The sequence below is a fragment of the Capronia coronata genome (genome assembly GCF_000585585.1).
Source record: "Capronia coronata CBS 617.96 chromosome Unknown acBCG-supercont1.1, whole genome shotgun sequence".
Taxonomy (NCBI): domain Eukaryota; kingdom Fungi; phylum Ascomycota; class Eurotiomycetes; order Chaetothyriales; family Herpotrichiellaceae; genus Capronia; species Capronia coronata.
In genome coordinates, this window is record NW_006912893.1 from 1,393,142 (window position 1) to 1,412,316 (window position 19,175).

General features: G+C 51.6%; 2 protein-coding genes across 2 annotated transcripts; one reads left to right on the forward strand and one right to left on the reverse strand.

Moving 5' to 3' along the window:
• Nucleotides 1-329: 329 nt before the first annotated feature.
• Nucleotides 330-14,885, reverse strand: A1O1_00504 (uncharacterized protein; the record flags this gene model as incomplete). The annotated part of the gene is made up of 1 exon (XM_007721422.1): nt 330-14,885. One exon carries the CDS (start codon nt 14,883-14,885, stop codon nt 330-332), a length of 14,556 nt encoding a protein of 4,851 aa, XP_007719612.1.
• A 993-nt stretch (nt 14,886-15,878) lies between these two features.
• A1O1_00505 (chloride channel 3) lies at nt 15,879-18,687 on the forward strand (the record flags this gene model as incomplete). Its single annotated transcript, XM_007721423.1, has 4 exons — nt 15,879-15,958; nt 16,020-16,656; nt 16,707-16,859; nt 16,906-18,687. 4 exons carry the CDS (start codon nt 15,879-15,881, stop codon nt 18,685-18,687), a joined length of 2,652 nt encoding a protein of 883 aa, XP_007719613.1.
• Nucleotides 18,688-19,175: the final 488 nt, after the last annotated feature.

Sequence of the window (19,175 nt, forward strand, 5' to 3'; positions counted from 1 at the left end):
CTATGGCACCAAGGCAGAAAAGAATACATTAATGGTTGGACGGCAAGGCGGAGTGGCGGTCAGGTAAGTAGTACAAGGAAGAGCATACTAAAAGCAGCTCGTCTGACAGAATATTTATTTTTCGTTTTGGAGGCGGATTTTCGCTGGCGACTAGCGTTTTTGCCAACTCTCTGTCAGACAAAACAGCACATGGTTCCGGAACAAACGTGATTGAGATGCAAGTTTGAGGATCAGATTTACAACCGACAAGAATTTTGGAGTCTGTTGAGATCTGGTTGAGGACGTGATGCCCACTCCCTAACTCTAAGGTAACTAATAAAACAATTCTGTCACTGAACATCAACCACACTCCCAAACCAACCCTTCAACGCTGTGGCCAAAACACCAGGCAAATCTCTCACATCTCGGACAACGAGGTAGTACGGAAACGGGAAGTCTTCGAGGTATCTCTTGGTGCGGACTCTCATTTCCACCGGGCCACCTTCAACTGTCGACTGCGGGTCAGGCTCGAAGACGGCCTCCTTGAGATCAAGAATGCTCTCTGGGCCGGCGTCGACAATGACAAAGACAATCACAATCTTCTCGGCCTGGGCTTGGCGGACGAGACGAGCAATGGCCTCATGGTCCGAACAGTGCCCGTCACTGACGACCAGCTGCAGCTGCCACAGATCCTCCGCGGCGGAATGGCCCTTGCGTCTTGCGTCCTGGAACAGCTGGATGCTCTGACGGAGGAGGTTGCGGACATTCGTGCCGCGCTGGTTGAAGCTGAAGGCGCGGAAGACGTTAGGTCCCGACTCGGCGGGCGAGAAGGGCGTGCCGAACGGGTGCGCGACCGTGATGTGTTCCTGGTCGCCGAAGCCGACGACGCAGAGCTCCCCGACCTCGAGCATGGAGAGCGACTTGGTCAGCATCGCCAGCGTCTCGAATGCCAGCACGTCCGCGCCGGACTCGCTCATCGACTTGCTGTCGTCCACGGCAATCATGATCTGGTAGCTGCGTTTGCTCGGCACCGCCCGCCGCATCCAGATCTTGTCCCGTTTGTAGTTGGACGCGATGTACGGGATGATGCGCTTGATGTTCAGCCGCTTGCCGGTGCGGTAGTCGCCGCGCAGTTTGGTCGCTGTCGTCGGCGACAGGATTAGTCGGAGCTGCTCTGTCAATACCAGTGAGAATTGATGCGTCACTGCCGAGCAATGGTTCCATAGTGCCGCTGCGTCTGAAGTACTTGTTGGAGGGGAGGCCTGTGCTGCTTCGTGCTGCTCGAGGTCCAAATGCTCGATCTCGGGCGCTAGATCGTCCGACGCTTCGTCGGCTTCCGGAGCTGCACTGTTCTGGTCGTTGCGGCGTGATTCCTGGTCTGGTATGAATCCGCTAGACATGCTCGCTTCTTGCGCCTTGGACTGAGCCTGCAGGCGGTGGAATCTGTCGGCAATGTTCTCCGGTATTTCCGGCTCTGGGACATCGGGAAGGTCTGTGTCTTCGTTGATGGGCGCCTCGTCGTCTTCGATGGCTCGGCTCTGGTCGAGATTTTGGGCTTGGTCTGCGCCCGCGGCACCCAGCGCTTGTGTATCTCCTTCAGCCTCGTCCTGGACATGTTCGAAATCAACGTCGGTCATGTTCACGTCCACATCCTGGTCCTTGTCTTCTTGCCGCTGCTCGTTAGAAGCGGGTAGGATCTCTCGCCGCTGATGGTATTGGTCCAGGACATCGGCCAGCTTCCTGAGGGCCTCGTTCTGTTGATGCTCGAGAGTATCTGCCCGACCCGTGCCCAGTTCAATGGCGCCAGTGCCGGTCTCGCCCTGCTCCTCATTTTCCAAAGCCTTGCCAGGTTGTGATTGCTGCGGGTCCGGCTCCTTCTCAGTTTGATTCATGCCTTGGGTCATCTGTTCTGGATCGACAGAATCTTGAACTTGATTGGCAGCTCCAGATTCGCCACCCGCGGTTTCGTCCATGTCGTGAGCTGTATCATCTTCGCGGGTATCGTGGTCGGCTTGTTCTTCGTCCTCTCTCTCTTCAGGTTGATCCTCCATGATCTCGTCGTCCTGCGCAACGCCATCTTCGAGTTCATCCTCGTCAGCGCCTGGTTCTTCACTTTCAACAGTGTCATCCATAGGTTTCTCCTGCATCTCGCTTTCTTCCTCCACGTCTCCCTCGACAACCTCCTCGGCAGGGTTGTCGATGTCTGAAAGCTCATCCATACCGTCGTCCGATATGTCATCGTCCTTGGTTTCATCTTCACCATTCAACTGAAGTTCGTCTGGAAGATCCAAGGCCTTCTCGTTCTCCAGGTAGGGATCCATATTCTCGGCTTCAGGTCGTTCCGCCCCTTCACCTTCTTCAACCTCTTCGTCATTCAGTTCTTCTCCTTCTTGGCCCTCCATGTCCTCCCCTTCTGATTGGTGGCCCTCTGCTGCTGTCTGGTCATCCGACTTCTTGCCTTGTGCCTTGTCGTTCTTCATTTCTTTATCTTCCTTTGATTCATCCTTCATGTCATCCCACATCTTTTCATCCACAGCAGAAGGATCTAGCTCGTCAACTGAGCCTGTCTCCTCGTCAATATCATTGTCTCCTTCCTCATCTGAGCGCTCTTCATCTCCGTCTTGGCCTGATTCCTGTTCTCCCTGGTCTCCCATCTCGCCTTGCAAATCATCGTTGCCCATATCAACGGCGTCATCTGCTTCTTCCATTTCGCCTTCTTCTTCCTCTTTCTGTCCTGATTGTGCAAGCTCAGACAGATCCTCGTCGTCGCCAACGTCTTTACTAATATCCTCGGCAGCTTCACCTTCACCGAGACCCATGCCGCTCTCGAGCTTACCAGATTGCTCTTCTCCGCTGGCAGGCTCTGAAGGTCGACAAAGGCCTTGGCTTGCAAGGATGGTAAAAGATCTCGCCAGTTGTAGAGCAACCCGGCACGTTTCAAGGTGAACTGCGGTTTGATAACGATGGAGATGTTCCTGGATATAGTAATACTGTTCGATAATCGGAGCTGCCACGAGCAGCAAGTTGCTGACATTCGCAAGATCATCCCTTTCAAAGTAGTGGAGCTTACCGAGTAACGATCGGAGACCTTGACTGATAGTCTTTGCTTGGAGGGAACGGATCGTTCGTGCAATATGATTATCAGACTTCGAGAGCCAGCCGGCGTCCTCCACTGTCTTCGGTAGGCCTGCTTGGGAGGAAGAAAATGCTTGCAAGGCCACGAAAATCTGATCGAGCAGGATGCGAAGGTCGTAATCAAAGGATTGCAGATTGAAGTTGCCGACACCATTGACAGATCCATCTTGAAACTCTGATATCTCTTCAGTCCAAGGAATGATTTGTCTGAGAACAGACTCTAGCAGCGGCTCCTTGACTTGCCACGTCATCAATAATGTACCAAGCTGCGAAAGGAGCTCAGCTGCTTGGATTTGCAGATCATGTGCATGGTGACTCTGCAAGCCCGCGGGCATAGGAGGTATGCTCTCAAGTCCTGTTTTCATTTCCTTGAGCCGGCTGCTGTAAGACCGTATTGACTCAACCAATTCGGTGATATCAAGACTGGCATGTTTCGCTTGGAAGTTCAATATCCGGTCAGCGAGCTTCAACACCTCAAGGAGCCAGGCAAGTCGTTTTATTAGTGTTTGTCTCTCAGCAGGACCCGCACTGGATGACAGCATGTCCGATGAGCAGGTATGAAAGGTCCGGAGTAGCAATATCTGTTCATGCAGATCTCTCAAGCCCTCAGTGGTGAGTGCGATGTTTCGGCGTTGATTCGTTGCCATGAATAGAAGACCTTCCAGTAACCCGGCACCGCGATTGATTTCGCCCTCAGTGAGATCGTCAGAATGGTCAACCCGAGCAGCGCGGACTTGAGACATTGTGTCAAGAAGATCGTGGAATGCGCTGTTGGCAGCATATAAGACGGGAGAAACGTTCTCTAGCGAGAACTCCGGTGAAGAAGCCAGTATAACGGCTGTCGAAGACTGCTTCTCAAGTTCGGACGTTGCCAAATTCCTCCTGATGCCCATTTGGCTGACTGCTTTCATAGTGTCCGCGAGGAGCCGTCGCTTTCTCTCCTGTAGATGGCGGACGAAAGCAGTATTCTCTTCTGTTAGCGTGGATGGTGTTTGTGCCCTTAATTCTTTGATCGCTTCGCTCAGATCTTCACGGAACGAAGCCAACTCTAGGTGAGGCTGGATCTCGAGACTGGTGCTCGTGTACAGATGACGCATGGTCTGAATGGCCCCTAGAGGGTTCGTCACACGCTCAGGCCGGGCATCCCAACCTGTGATCACCTGTCGGCACTGATGTTGCGCACGAGTAACTGCCTTCTCTTCGTGAAAGGAATGGCTCAGCGCGCCGACGGCATCATCAATTCGCATTTGCAAACTAGTATCTTCGGATGGTTTGAACACTGTGAGAGGTTGATTCAGGAGACCGCGATACTTCCGGACGATCTTGAACAGTTTGTGATGCGACCGCCGGGCACTGTCACGAAGTGCTGTCACGTTTGTATCTTTCCAGCTGGCCAACTTGATCTGCTCTGTTAATGCCTTCTCAAGATCCGCACGGCCGGTCTGCAGAGAGACGGCGACGTTCGCTTCATATCTTCGGTAATGGTCGATGATATTGGCAACGCAGTTGCGCACGGGCAGCAGCTGCTTTTCATGGCACGAGAGGTCGTCCAGCAATCTGTTCAACGCATCGAGCACTCTCAACCTTGACGAATACTGACCTGCTGTTGTTTGTTTCAGAAACTCTTCCAAGGTTCGTGCGAGTGACGTGCAATAAGACTGCCCAACGTCGTCGTTAACCTGCATCCTCGTAGCATTGTATATGATGGCTTCATATGCAACGAAGTACCAGCCCTGCGCATCCTGTTCGTGCCTGTGTTGTTCCTCGTCAAGTAGGCGGGACCATGATAGCAGCTCCATCCGTCTCCAGTTGACAATCATGGCTGAGAGCTGTCCAAGGAGGGTGGCGACAGACCACTCACGACTGGCAATGCTCTGCCACTGTGACACGATTTCGTAAAGCTTCTCGGTTTTCGCAAGAAGCTTTGCAAGTGGATCTCTGATGCTCAGATGTAAAACCTCTGCGCAGAAAGAGAGAACCTCTGCAGGTACAGCATGCTCTGGCCACCTCTCCAGGATTGCTTGGAATCTCGATTCGACTTGGCGGACCAAATCAAAAAGCTTCTGACTCTCGGCGATATTGTAATCGGTGTAGATATTGAAATGGATATCAGACTGGCTTCCACTGAGCGCTGTCAGCTCAGCTTCCATCTGCAGGAGGATTCCAGGCAAGAGGTCGGTGAGTGCGGCTCCAGCATTGTCGCTCTCACTCACGTCTAAATCTGAAATTGTCTCCAAAGCACGCACGATGTAGCCTTGGAGAGCATCTGTGAAATCCTGGCGAGGGTAGATCTTCTGAAGTGCGGCAGCCAATCTTATGGAAACATTGCGTGCATCATACTTTTCCTCCCGCTGACTGTCCTCTGAGCGGGCGTCGTCGAATTGTGGAAACATTTCCCTCAGTTCCTGACTTGCACTCTCTTCGTCCTGCTCAGCATCACCACGGTAAGTGTAATAGCGGGATCGGATTTCAGATTCGGCTTGTGCGCTGGTAAGGCGCGCTTTCCATTCGCCGTAAAACTCGTCCAGTAAGTTGAGCAGGCCGCGAGATACTGCCCAGCCTTGTTCCGGCACAAGATGTGTAGCCATACCAATGTACTCGAGCCAAAGGAACCGGAGAGCTGGTCTGGATACAGTAGGGGCATTCCATATGAGAAGATGTGTTGGTTCGGCACCCAGCATCGGAGTATGACTGACGACTTCCTGAATGACACCAGGTTTGCAGTCTGGACCAGCAATCGTTGACTCAAGCTCGAGTCCAAGCAACAGAGTCTTCAAGAACCACGCGATAGGCTTTACGAAGTCATCGTAGACCCGGTGAGAATGCTCAAGGCGATCGATTATGATTGCTAGATTTGACCTGCTCTGCTGGCTGGACCATTGCTTCAACCACTCGTCACTGCCTGGTAGAGGAGACATGTGAGATTGACCGGGAGACACGATATCCGCGACCCTCGAAAATACCTGTTGAAGGCTTGGGAGTTCAGACTGACTCGGTCTGAAGACTGCTGGAGGTGAAAATGCATGACCCAGGTCGTGGGCTTCCTGCTCCAGGACTCGAATTACGAGACTGGTCTTTTGTCCCATGACCTCGCTATGGAAGAGCCGTTGCCCATCTATCCGGGAATGAAGTTCGGTTAATCTTCGTTGGTGCTGCTGGAATTCGATCGTCGGTAGGATTGCGGGATCAAAGACTTTATCTGGCACCATCAATATAAGGCCTGCGAGTGATAAGTTGAGCAGACATGTTTTGACATCATCCAGAGTAGGCGGATGTTGGCTGCTTAAGACGGAAAGAGTCGGATGAAGATAGTGCTGAAACACTGCCTGGAAGTAGGCCTTGTCCTGCTCATCGACAACGACAGCATGCTCAGGGAGCGCAGCAAGTCTATCAAGATCAAACGCTTCATTAGCAGCATAGCAAGCCCTGGCCTCTTCTGTCAGAAAATCATAGTGTGCCCACAGCACCCCGGAGACCACAGTCCGTATATGCGCGACAAGTGGCAGAATGAATCTGTCCAAGGTCAATTGGTGCGATGTCGTTGTCTTTATCAACACAGTCAGCTCTTCCTTCGCGTGTTCAAGCGTGCCGAGGGGCTGTTCTCGAACTTCAAACAAGCGTCTGATGAGATCCAGTCCGACATGCTCATGGCCCGATATCACGTCCTTGTCTAGAGATCCAATTTGGTTCAGAGAAGCGGCCACCGACGTATTGTCCCCGATGGTAAGTAGGTTTCTTTTCGATTCAGGTATGAACATTTCGAGCACAGCCAAATCACGGGAATTGTTGGAATTGTTGGAATTGTTTTGTCGTCTTTGCAACTTCAGCATCTGATAGATGAAGTTGAGCTCGTTTTGGAATTTGCCTTCTGATAAGAAGCCGCGTTGTGATTGTGCCTCCAACTGTGCCACAGCTTCCTGCAAAGCCAATAGGGACGTTTCCGGCTGATCGGATTCGACAATGGACACATAGGTGTCTTGTAACTTTGACCTTAGAGCCGACAATGAACCCCTTGACTGAGGCAAAAATCGACATAGCTGATCAAACCGGGCGATCAATCCTTCTAGCCTCAGTTGCGTTTCAAGCTGCGGCAGTGATTTTGCTGTCTTCGGCTGGAAGGGCTGCCACATAAGTTGGAGGCCCAAGCCAGTACTTAGTCCGCTGTCATGGGCTGAAAGCATGTGCAGGTGCTGCAGAAACACAGAGGCTAGGCCTTCAAGACTGGCTGCCTGGGAACGAGCGAGCTTAGATCCTAGTTGCATATAAGCATGAAGCAGGGCAAAGTCTAGCGTTTTCGTGTCAAGATTATCGATGACATCTTGACTGAAAACAAGGATCCGCTCTGTGGCCTCTAGCAAAGGAACACTCAACCTAGCCCTGAATGTAGTCTTGAGGGCTCTTGACAAATCGGAGATGAGATGAGTGGCAAAAGAGGCCACCTGGGGGATCGTGCCCAGCGCCTTTCTCCTATCGACAGCCGTAGTTGACTTTTGAAGCATTGTTTGCGCACTGAAAGGGACGGAGAGAGCGACAGCAGAAGCCTCTCTCAGTCTTGCTTGAATGTCTTCTGCACGTCGAGAGACGTACCATCCTCGAGTAAGGATTTCAGCAGTCATATGACGCAAAGACTCAACGTCAAGCTGTCTCTGGAGCAAGAACCATGGCTCGTTAAGTGTGACCAGTAGAGGAAGTCCGGTAGAAGCCAGAAGATCGGCGGGTGCAACCAAATCTCCAAAGGTCTCAGAACCCAGAGTCTGTCTCTTGTTCAGCTCGATCGCAAGGGTCTGATCAGCCACATCAACAGGCAGATGTTTCAAGTTGGCCAATGCTAAAGCCATTTCTTTGAGGGATAGGTTATCAATGAGTGATTCGATCGTTGTCTCTATATTCCCGGTCATTGTAGCCTGAAGCAAGCTTCGTAGACGGGCGACCGCCGAAGCACAAGGATACTGGATCACCGGCGTGGACTTTTGATCAAGTGGTACAGCAGGCATGGCAATCTCCAAGGACCGGTTTCGCATCGCTCGGGAGAGATCTCCATACTGTGGATCCATGGTCAGGAAGATTCGGAAACCCGGGTGAGGCCTGACAACTCTGGCGTCAGTCCCAGCGTTGTGCTGCTCGCTGACGGCAAGGAAGCCATCCGGTTCAAGAAGTGAATTGAGTCTGTCCAGGACAGACGGATTGCAAAGATTGGCGTTGTCAAGAACGAGCCATGAGCCTCGTTCCAATGCGTCCACAAGTATGCCGTCGTTCCAAACGAATCGTGAGTGAGAAGTGTCTGGCGAGCTGAGAAGGTCTGACAGCCTCGCCAAGCAGTCTTGAACCTCGGGCAAGAAAGGGACTGCAGATGACAGGACCCGTTGCAGATGGACGGGATCGAGATTGCCAGTTGCAAGAGCCTCCCACAACTCAAGCAGCTGGCGCACTTGACTCTGATCTCGCATTGCAACAGCGAGGCGTTTCTGTACAGCCTCCTTGACTTCGCTCAGGTAGGCCACGACGTCGCGCCGGACGTCGTACTGCTCGAAGCCACCGACAAGATCCATTGTGTCCACATCGGCATTCATTGAGAATGCCACGAGTTCCACCCCAGATGCAGCAGCGATAGATCGAATTAGCGAAGTCTTGCCGCAGCCAGAAGGCCCCGCCAGAACTACTGGCCATTTTTGGTTGATGGCCGTGATAACAGAATTTGCCGCGGGCAAATGTGCAACCGGGATTGCAAAACCAGGGGCGCTTGTGTGTTGCAACACGCCATCTCTGGCTAGGAAAGCAGTGCCAATCTGTATAAAAGACGGCTCCAGACTGCAGTAGAAGCTCTCGAGAGGATCGTGGTCGGCTATGTCCAACACAAGTTCTCTTTGCGCAGCAGTACGGAAACGTTCGGCCACAATGGTGCGAAAGTGACAGGACGGAGTAAGAGTTGGCTGCTGCTCACACAATCTCAGCCATCGATCAACATCACGCAGGTTGAGCTCCCACGGGCCTCCTTGACTGAATGCTGGTGCACGAGACACGACACGCTCGACATTGGTGATTGTCTTTATCACTGTGCTAAGTCGGTCTGCTGCAATGCTGGGATATTTGTGTTCGCAAATGCGCAGCAAATCTTCTTCCCGGAAGGAATCTGCATAGACGACGGTAAAGCGATTGACAAAGGATGCAGGAAGGCCTTTCCGTCCCCCACCTTGGTGATGAGGGTTTTGCGCAGCAAACAATGTGAAATCGGGATGACACGTGAAGGATTTGTCCAGTTCAGCAATATAAACTTCCCTGCGGTGGTCGAGACAAGAGTTGAGACCTTCAAGCACGGACTGAGAAGCCAGATTCATCTCGTCCAGGAGGACCCACCCACCGCTTTCCATTGCTTTGAGCAGCGGTCCATTCTGCCAGGAGAAATTACCCAGTTCTTCACTTTCGGAAGGCGTATCTGCACCGAATAGATCCATGAGGTCGGTCTGGTCCGACAGATTTATGCGAGTAAGTTCCTTGCCAGAAGCTCGAGCAAGTGCAGTCACAATAGCTGTCTTGCCGACACCAGGACTCCCCTCGAGAAGGATTGGCCTTGACATTTGCAGAGCGCGTACAATTCGCATGGTATTTTGGAGGGTTGTTGGAGCGTCGAATACAAGATCGGGAGCATGCTCAGGTTCTCCTAAGGAGCGAGGCAGCAAGTATCGTCCAACTCGGAGACCTTCAGAAGCTATCTTCAGTATCGGCGCCTCTTCGTAGTTCTCGTAAACATCGGCTTTCACCAGGTTTTGCAGGTAATTCAAACATTTCCGTCTTGATTCGTCCAGGTCAACAACGCCACTCGATGTCATACCTGCAGGGTTCGCGCCAATGGAGTCAACGTAGACCATGAAGGCGCCTTGGAGGAAAGCAGGTTCATCATCAAGGAAAGGGACACGATTGATGAAGTCTGCCCATGCCAGGAGACCGCGTAGAGGAATGGCCATGGATGCAGAATTGTGAAAGGTGCTGCGGAACCAGATGGCGAAGTCGAGCATGGCTCCGGCAAGATACCTTCTTGTCAAGCTCAGCTTGCTCCGAACAATGGGCAGTATATCTTCTTCGTGCGACAGGGGCGGAACCCAGATCTCAGTCAACCGGTTGCGAAGGGCTGCTGACAACTCACGTTTCCCGTAGTCTCCCCCGGGGTTCATCGTAGCCAAAAACTGGAAGCTTGGGTGAGCGATCACAAGGTTATCCACGGAGCCTTTCTCTGCAAGGAGTATCGTTCGCGAGGGCTCGAGCACGCTGTTCAGCCGCTCAAGGACGGAGTCATCAGCTAGCGAGATCTCATCTAGTAAGAAATGGTCGCCCGACTTCATAGCTCTTACTAGGCTGCCATCGGACCAAGTGAAAAGGGACTGGTAGGCAGCAATGCTAGCCCTGGTCCGTTCCACGGTCTCGGGGTCAAAGGCCGATTTGTCGAGGCTCGTGAACTGTGCGATCAGTTGCTCGACCTCGCCGTCCGTGGATAAGCCGTCTGGCGTAGGTACAGCTAGATCACGCCAATTCTCTCGTATTTGGTTCGCCAGCTCAGAGCGATTTCGAATAGGGCGTTGCGACCCGATGAGATCACCTGTCTCGGTATTCGTGTGTGCATTGTAGATACGAAGGGGCCGACCAAATGCTTCACCGATGACCTGGCAGATCTGAGTTTTCCCACAACCGGTCTCGCCCACCAGAAGAACAGGCTCGTTGCTCTTCAGGGCCTCAGATACCAGTACGAAGAGTCGTCTCATGGCTGACGTCCACACAACAGAACCGAAATTTTGGACAGAGTTGGGAATTGCTGATAAGCCGTACATGGACTCCTCGTCAATGACCACTCTCATGGTCTCCTCAATCGACTTTTTGACCACTGTCCGTTCTGCAGGATCCCTCACTCGCTCAGCTAAAAGCATGAACCCGTGGTTTGCCAACTGTTGCCGATCATCCACAGGCCTGGCTGCCCATCTGAATAAGTCACGCAAGGTTGCAAAGCTATTTCTCTGCTCAAATAGCCTTGCAGATTGTCTCTGCAATGACAACTTTTTGTACACAGCGACAATTTGGGTGCAGAAAGATGGAGCTATCTGTGCACGTTCTCTGAGGATGATTTCCAATTCATCTTCGGGGATGTCATCAAAATGGAGCTCTAGAAAGCGGTTCCTGAATGCCCGTGATAATCTCTTTCGTCCCCCATAGAGCCCAGCAGGGTTCTGCGTAGCAAAGAGCATGAAGTTCGGATGTGGATGGACGATCTCTTGTGATTCAGGTATGAGCAGCTCCCTGTTGTCATCAAGTAAGCGATTGAGGGCTTCTAAGACATCGCTCGGAGCTAGATTCAGTTCGTCGAGGACAATCCAGTGCCCGCGCCGCAGAGCATCGACCAAGACTCCCTCCCGGTATACCAGCTTTCCTTCGGCGTCCGAAACGTAACTTCCAAGGTATTCCTGGAGGTCTGTGTGTTCATGGTTATTGATCCTCACAAACTTGTTACCAGAGAGCTTTGCAAGATATTCTACCATGCTAGTCTTTCCGGCAGAGGTCGGACCTTGAAGGAGAATAGGAAAGCGTCGCATCGAAGCTGCTCGAGCCAAATTGACCAGGTTGCGCTCTACAGATGCCGTCCGGATGTAGTGGGGTTGCAAGTCGGGGCTCATAGGACCTTTCTTGACAAGATGATGCTTGAAAATGATGTATTGCTCTTGATCAAACGCCATCTTCAGTTGTTGACTGAGGAAGGATTTCTTGTTTTTGATATTGGAAAGGAGATGCTTTTCGAGCAAGAGAAGAGCCAGGCTCTCAGATGCTCTGCTAAGCACTGTGAAAAAGCTCATTGAAAAGCCTTCAAACATCGCACGCCGTAAACCATGGCTCGCACCATGTTGTGAGACGTACATGAGGCATCGGACAAGCGACCGAATGCTGAAGTGTGGAACATCCCCGGCCCCATCGGTGAGCTTGTTCTCCTGATTGAGTTGCTTGAGGTCAATGTAGGCCTTTGCAAGATCCAGAGCAGCCCGTTTGTCGTTCTCCAGCTGCGAGCCTAGGTAGGTCTGAATAATCTTTGTGAGATCCTCAACATCGCTATCACCAGAAGGGACATAGACCTCTGTGAAACGAGATCGCAACCCGGGTGGAAGGTCCTTTTTCCCAGTATCCGTAGCCGGATTCATCGCGGCGAAGATTCGGAAGTTCGGGTGCGCAACAATAGATTCAATATTGCCGGCTTCGGCAAGAAGAAGGGTTGGTTTTTCATCGTCACCGTTCTGGAGCAGACTTACAATGTGATCAAGGGTGTCGGGAGAGGCGAGGTTGATTTCATCGAGGAGAAGCCATTCGCCATCGCGGACCGCTTGTACTAGCCTTCCTTCCACGAAAGCAAAAGTCTGGTTCTTGTTTCCGTGGTCAATTTGTGGACGTAATCTGTTGAGGCTTTCAGAGAAGTCGGACCATCTCGTGCGCAATGCATCATATTTCGGCGTTGTGAGTTTCCGTCTTTTGTTCACATGGACGGCACCCTCTCCGTTGGATGGTTCTAACGAGACATTCAGCGAACCTGCCGCCAGCTGAATGGCTTCATTCCACAAGATCATCAATCTCTGCCAGTTTTGCCTCGTGACTGCTCTCTGAATGGCCAATTGGAATTTTTCGTTCTTCCTTGCAGAGAACGTATCCTCGAATAGTATGTTGAACTGTTCCACCAAAGGGAGAATCAGAGACCTGGTGGTGACGGGCTTCAATCCTCCAAGCAGGTCGCTTGCTTCGCTCTGTTGCGAGAGATTCACCACGGTGAGTGTCTGACCTACTAGGCCCGCAACATACTGTACCAGGGTCGTTTTTCCAACACCGGTCTCACCCACCAACATACAGGGCTCTGAGCAAGTTACACCGGCAGAAATGCGACCAAGTGTCCTCTGAGCATGTCTGGTGAGAGCGAATGGACCCTTATTCGTCTGGCGACGACGATGAGCCACCTTGTGTAGAGTGCTTCGACCGACGCGAATAGTAGAATTCGTCTCCGATATAGTGACAAATGCTTCGTCCAGGCAATGTCGCATTTGTTGTGGCGATATTCCCATCTCTTGGGCAATGCATGAAGCCACCAAATCATGGAGATCACCATCGTTCAGATAGCCCGCATAGCAGTCGACTGCATCGTTGAAAATCTGGAGTTTTATTGTCTCAGGTAGAGCTGCAGATACCGGTCCTTGTCCGTAATTTCCGAGCCTCTTGACTGTTCTTCGCGACCATTTGAGCAAGTCTCGAAGAGAAGGAGACCGTGTCTGTAAGGCTTTGAGACGGGGCTCGTGTCTGTACAACGCAACGACTTGGGTATGTGCTTGTAAGATGGTGGGAATAAAGGCTTCTGCAGATGGAAACCTGGAGCGAAGCAGAGACTCGACCTCTGACGTTTCATAGTCTTCTATCTCGATTAGAGACCATAACCGAGGACTCAAAAGCCAGGAATGACGTGAAGCCACGTTGGCTGGAGAGCGCCCGGAAGTTTTCAGAGTCGCAATTATGCGGAAGCCATCCTTTGGTTGAATCCTTTCCTTTCGGTTGGGCAGAAACAGCTCACCATCCTCAAGTATGGGGCGAAGCACTCCCATGACCTCTGCTGGGGCTCGGTCGATATCTTCGATCAGGACCCACCTTCCCTGTTGTATTGCTTTGGTTAATACACCGGCTTTCCAGGTGAAAGATTTGCCATCAGAAGAGGATGTATAGAGTCCCAACAAACTTTTGGCGTCAGTTTGCTCATTGATATGCAGAGTGACCATAGAAGAGTGTTGATTGAGCAATCTCGCGGCCTCATGAACAAGGGCTGTCTTGCTCGAGCCTGCTGAGCCGCAGAGCAGAACAGGCCGTCGATCTGATAAGCAACTGCCCAGTCGATGCAGATTGCGCTTCGCTGTGGCTGTGAGGACAAACTTCGAGACTGAGGAATCCAAAAGACCCGAGCGTGGGAGAAGGATTCCACCAACATCGGCTGTTCGCGGGGAGATGCTGTCCGGATTGAATCTTTGCGTCGAAGAGAGAGCAGAGGCGGTTGCGAAGCGCTTCTCGATATCGACCACCTCCGTAGAAACGTCCTTCCATCGCTTTTCCTCCCAGAGTTTCAATAGACGATGATCAATATTCCTGCCTTCCCACCGCCCCCAGATTGGCCCATCTCCCACGTACGACTCAACCATCTGATCGGAAAATGCATCGCTGAAGTGCATGACCATACAGAGACATTGAATGGCCAGATACCTGATTGGTGAAGACGAATGCTGGAGCAATGACGATAAAAACAAAGGGCTAGAGCTCTGAGCAAGGATATCTCGATCAAACGACAGAAGGCGAAATAAGGCGAGCAAGAAAAGATTCAACTCCTCGTCACTCAGTTCAAGAAAGCCGCCTTTTGCAGCCGTCGCATGAGCCCGCATAGGCTCCGATTGCAGGAGGATTTGCACATATTGGCGAAGACAGCCAACGAAAGGCAGGATCCTAGCCAAGGACGAGATTGTAAGGATGATTTCCTTATGGTCGTGAGAAGTCGACTCGATCCACCTGGCCACCAACTCCGGATATAATGGTTTGTAAAGCGGAAAGAGAATATCCGCATGTTGTGTCAACCGGGCGGCGTGTGCAAGACATTCTAGGTATTGAGAGTCGGTCGACTGGAGTATGATAGACCGGAGTTCTGTCGGCAGCCGCTGAAAGATTGAGGCATCGCTATTCAATTGCGTATCAGCCCAGGAGCAGTACACTGCTATGTCTTCCATGGTGCATCTCTGGTGCGGCGACGAAATAGTACTTCGAGAGAAAGACACAACTCCCCACTCTGAAGATATTTCGACAGAAGATTTGGTTTACCTCAAATCTTCAGTCTCATGAAGAAGTTCGCCATCACTGCATGCATGTATGGGGCTTGGCATAGAAAATTTTGCCAAGGATTTTAGCATGGCAAATTGACCTGTTAACCAGAATGTGACTTCCTTTTGGCGTTAGCGCAATGTACCCGCTTTGGAGCTCTCAGCCTTGCTCACCCTGGGCTGGCAGCCTTGTCCGGGGTCAGGCAGCCCCTGGTCAGGAAGCCGTACTATACCAAAGCAACCTTTGTTATTTTGCACAAGGGCATCGACTGTACAATGTATGTGGCTATACGCAGAACCGGTGATTAACCGGTCCACAGTGTAGCGCTGCCTACGGGCAAACTATTACTATTTTCTTGGACCTCTGTCTCTCCTATTTAGGCATGAAAAGGGGAGTGAGTACATCCAGCTTGGAAGAGGAATCCACCATCTGGGGTACCTGACTTGGGAGGTCAATGTTGCATCAAACTGCTTCAGACCGTTTTGACATGGAGCTATGAAGAGCTGAAGGTGGTTGAGATCCTACGGGATGTTACACTAAATTGAACGCAGTGGACAGTATGTAGTTGTGAAGCGCTAATGAGGATTACCTAATACTACAGGGGTTCGAATCCATCAGGCGGGGACAGTACTAGTACGGAACGCTTGTTGGCCAGTCAAAAAAGGTTACTACCTATGTACGTAGTAGCGCTAACTTGAAGTCCACGGTCACCCAAGCCTGTAAAGAAGGAGACGCGCTATCCGAGTCGGCAATGCACCTGCACCCGCTGGACAACTCTATATTGCATTCGTTCGTGGTCATCGCAACCTGAATACTATATGGTCACAGAAGTGGCCCTCTACCGTTGTTGATGATGATGATCTGTCCTATCCAGGCAAGAGTCCTCTTCCTATCTGGCCACCATGCCGGGCGCTGAAAGCCACGACAGCGATCAGTCAGATCTAGAACTGTTCACCACCGAGGACGCAGTCGACATTCCACAGTAAGTATGCATCGGTTGGCTGTGGTAAGAATTTGTATCGATCCTGACATTGGAACCACAGAGTGTCGCCGTCACTGAAACATGCCTCTGGATCTCGGCTATCGCGTCCTACCGCTTCAGCCTCCTCACCGTTGGGAGAACCCTTCTCACCAGACGTGGCCACACAGCCGAATCGCAACCGTGCCGCAGAGGAGCATAGCGATACGATGGAAGGATTAGAGTCATACAACATAGGACATCAACGCCAAAAGGACAAGGGGCCGCATGACTGGTATATCGAGGGGCCGGGTCGAAGAGTTGGCTACGATGACCTGACCGCCATCGATTGGATCTATGAGTACACGAAAGAACGCCAGCGGCTGAGAAAGCTGTTTGCTTCTGATAATGGAATAATAGGGCATCTGAGGCAATTGTTCGACGCGAGTCACGTCTGGCTGGTCTTGGTCGCTAGCGGAGTCTCTGTCGGCTGTGTTGCAGCGTTCATCAACATTGCTTCAGACTGGCTGGGAGATATCAAAACTGGCTACTGCAAATCGGGCCTCGGCGGTGGACAGTTTTATCTCAACAAACAATTCTGCTGTTGGGGACATGACGACTTCTCTCAATGTCAAGATTGGACACCCTGGCCCTCTGCAATGGGTATCGGACCTGTTGGTGGCCAGTATGTGATCAGCTATATCTTCTTTGTCATATTCTCAGTATGTTTATTCCCTTTAACCATTGGATGTTGCTGACCTTGGTTTGACAGGTTTTGTTTGCAGTTTCAGCAGCTCTTCTGGTGGGACACTACTCCATTTATGCTCGACATAGCGGAATTCCTGAAATCAAGACTGTTCTGGGTGGCTTCATCATCAGGCGTTTTCTTGGCTTCAGGACTCTGGTCACTAAGTCTTTGGGACTGGTAAGTGCTAAGACCCTCCACGTCTTCAAAATGCTCATGTCCAAAGTGCCTCGCAGTGGCCTCCGGGATGTGGCTCGGAAAGGAAGGCCCCTTCGTACACCTCGCATGCTGCTGTGCCAACGTCATCATGAAACCTTTCAAATCATTGAGTGAGAACGAAGCTCGCAAAAGGGAGGTCCTCTCTGCTGCGGCTGCATCGGGGATTTCTGTCGCTTTCGGCTCACCTATTGGGGGAGTCCTCTTCTCCCTCGAACAGTTGTCCTACTATTTTCCGGATAAAACCATGTGGCAGTCATTTGTGTGCGCTATGGTTGCGGCTGTGACTCTCCAGGCCTTGAATCCATTCCATACTGGCAAAATTGTATTATATCAGGTCACCTATACGACGGGATGGTACAGCTTTGAGCTTGTTCCGTTTGTCCTGCTCGGCATCATAGGTGGGTTGTACGGTGGTATGTTCATCAAGCTGAATATGTTGATTGCACGTCTCCGGAAATCTTCAAGCTATCCCCTTCGCGACAAACCAATCGTCGAAGTTCTGGTCGTTTCGGCACTTTCCGCGGTTATCAACTACCCCAACACTTTCATGCGAGCACAGCTGTCTGAACTGGTCTATTACCTGTTCGCAGAGTGTGCAACTATAGGCAACAACGATATTTTTGGCCTCTGCAGAGCCACGACGGCCGGAACCTTGTCGATGGCATGGTTGTTAATTGCCGGTTCCATTTTGGGATTTCTGTTAGCTAGCATCACATTCGGTTTACAGATCCCAGCAGGGATTATACTCCCTTCTCTGGCCATCGGCGCGCTGTATGGTCGCGCCCTGGGTGTCCTTCTGGAACTTCTTCAGCAGCATTTCTCCACGTCTCTCGTGTTCGCAGCCTGTGAGCCTGGCGTGCCCTGCGTTATTCCTGGCACTTACGCCATTGTTGGGGCAGCTTCAGCCTTAGCAGGCGTGACACGACTCACGGTCTCGATTGTTGTGATCATGTTCGAACTGACTGGCGCCCTTTCCTACGTCTTGCCGATCATGATTGCCGTCATGCTGGCAAAATGGATTGGTGACGCTCTGTCTCCTCGCGGGATCTACGAGTCTTGGATTGGCGTCAATGAATACCCCTACCTTGAGAGCAACGAAGATGCGGATATACCTCATATATCTGTTGCCGCCATCATGACAAGAATAGAGGAAATGAAGTGCTTGGACGCCAATCGGCTTCATACAGTGGAAGACCTGGAGAATGTTCTACGGTCGACCACTTACCGTGGGTTCCCCGTGGTGGCTTTCAAGGAGACCAGTGGCGATGTGGTGGCCGATGCGCCTATCAGCCCGCATTTCCTGCGTGACAACACTCTTCTGGGATATATATCCCGGGTTGAACTCTCCTTTGCGTTGGAACAGGTCACTACCAAACCCGCCCATCATGTGCCTGGTCCTGGTCTGCAATACGTCGGACCTGATACGCCTTGCTATTTCACCTACCGTCCAGACCTGGGCTCTTCCCAAGGCCTAGACTTGCGACCTTGGATGGACCAGACACCAATCACTTTGAACGCCAACAGTTCACTGCAACTGGCAGTTCACATGTTTCAGAAGCTTGGCCTGCGCTACCTTCTCCTTGTTGAGCGTGGAGCATTCCGAGGTATTCTCACCAAGAAGGATGTTTGTTGGGTTCTGTCAGCAGCCGCTGGAGGCGAAAAGGTTGGATCTTTCATTGCTGGTGCTGAAGTCCTTCGTGACCTGAGCACCGGCGATGAAATTGATGAGGCCAGAGGACTCCTCCAAAGAGAATCAGAAGCGCTCGCTCAACCCGGAAACTCGGGGTAAGGACGCCTGCATAAATGTTCTTTCACAATCTTGGAATGTGCAACTATCGAACCTCAGGCCCGGGTACTGCATGCTTGCGACAAAGAAAAAATGGACATTTCAAATTACCGCATCGTCTGAAAGAATGAGAATGTGCAGGCAAGTACTTGTCACGACTTCGTACTGTCATTGAAAACGAGCCGTGCCAGGAGTGTTGTTCAGGCAACTATCAACAGTATAAGGAGCAAGGCGCACTACTTTGCCCTGCTGGATATGGTTTCATTGCAATTCTGTAAGCGACCTTTCTCCAGATCTATTCTTGTTCGAAACCTATGTATTCCTAGCCTGCCTTCGGGAGAAAGCGGTGGCAGAATTGAGTCAGTGGACCGCGCCGTCCACAGCACGATCATTGCTAGTGGAGTATGGAATGTCGGTTCGAAGAAACCAGAGAAAAGAGCGAACAGTCACCGAGCACATGGCATCTGGGGCCTACCCAGCACCCACGAGGC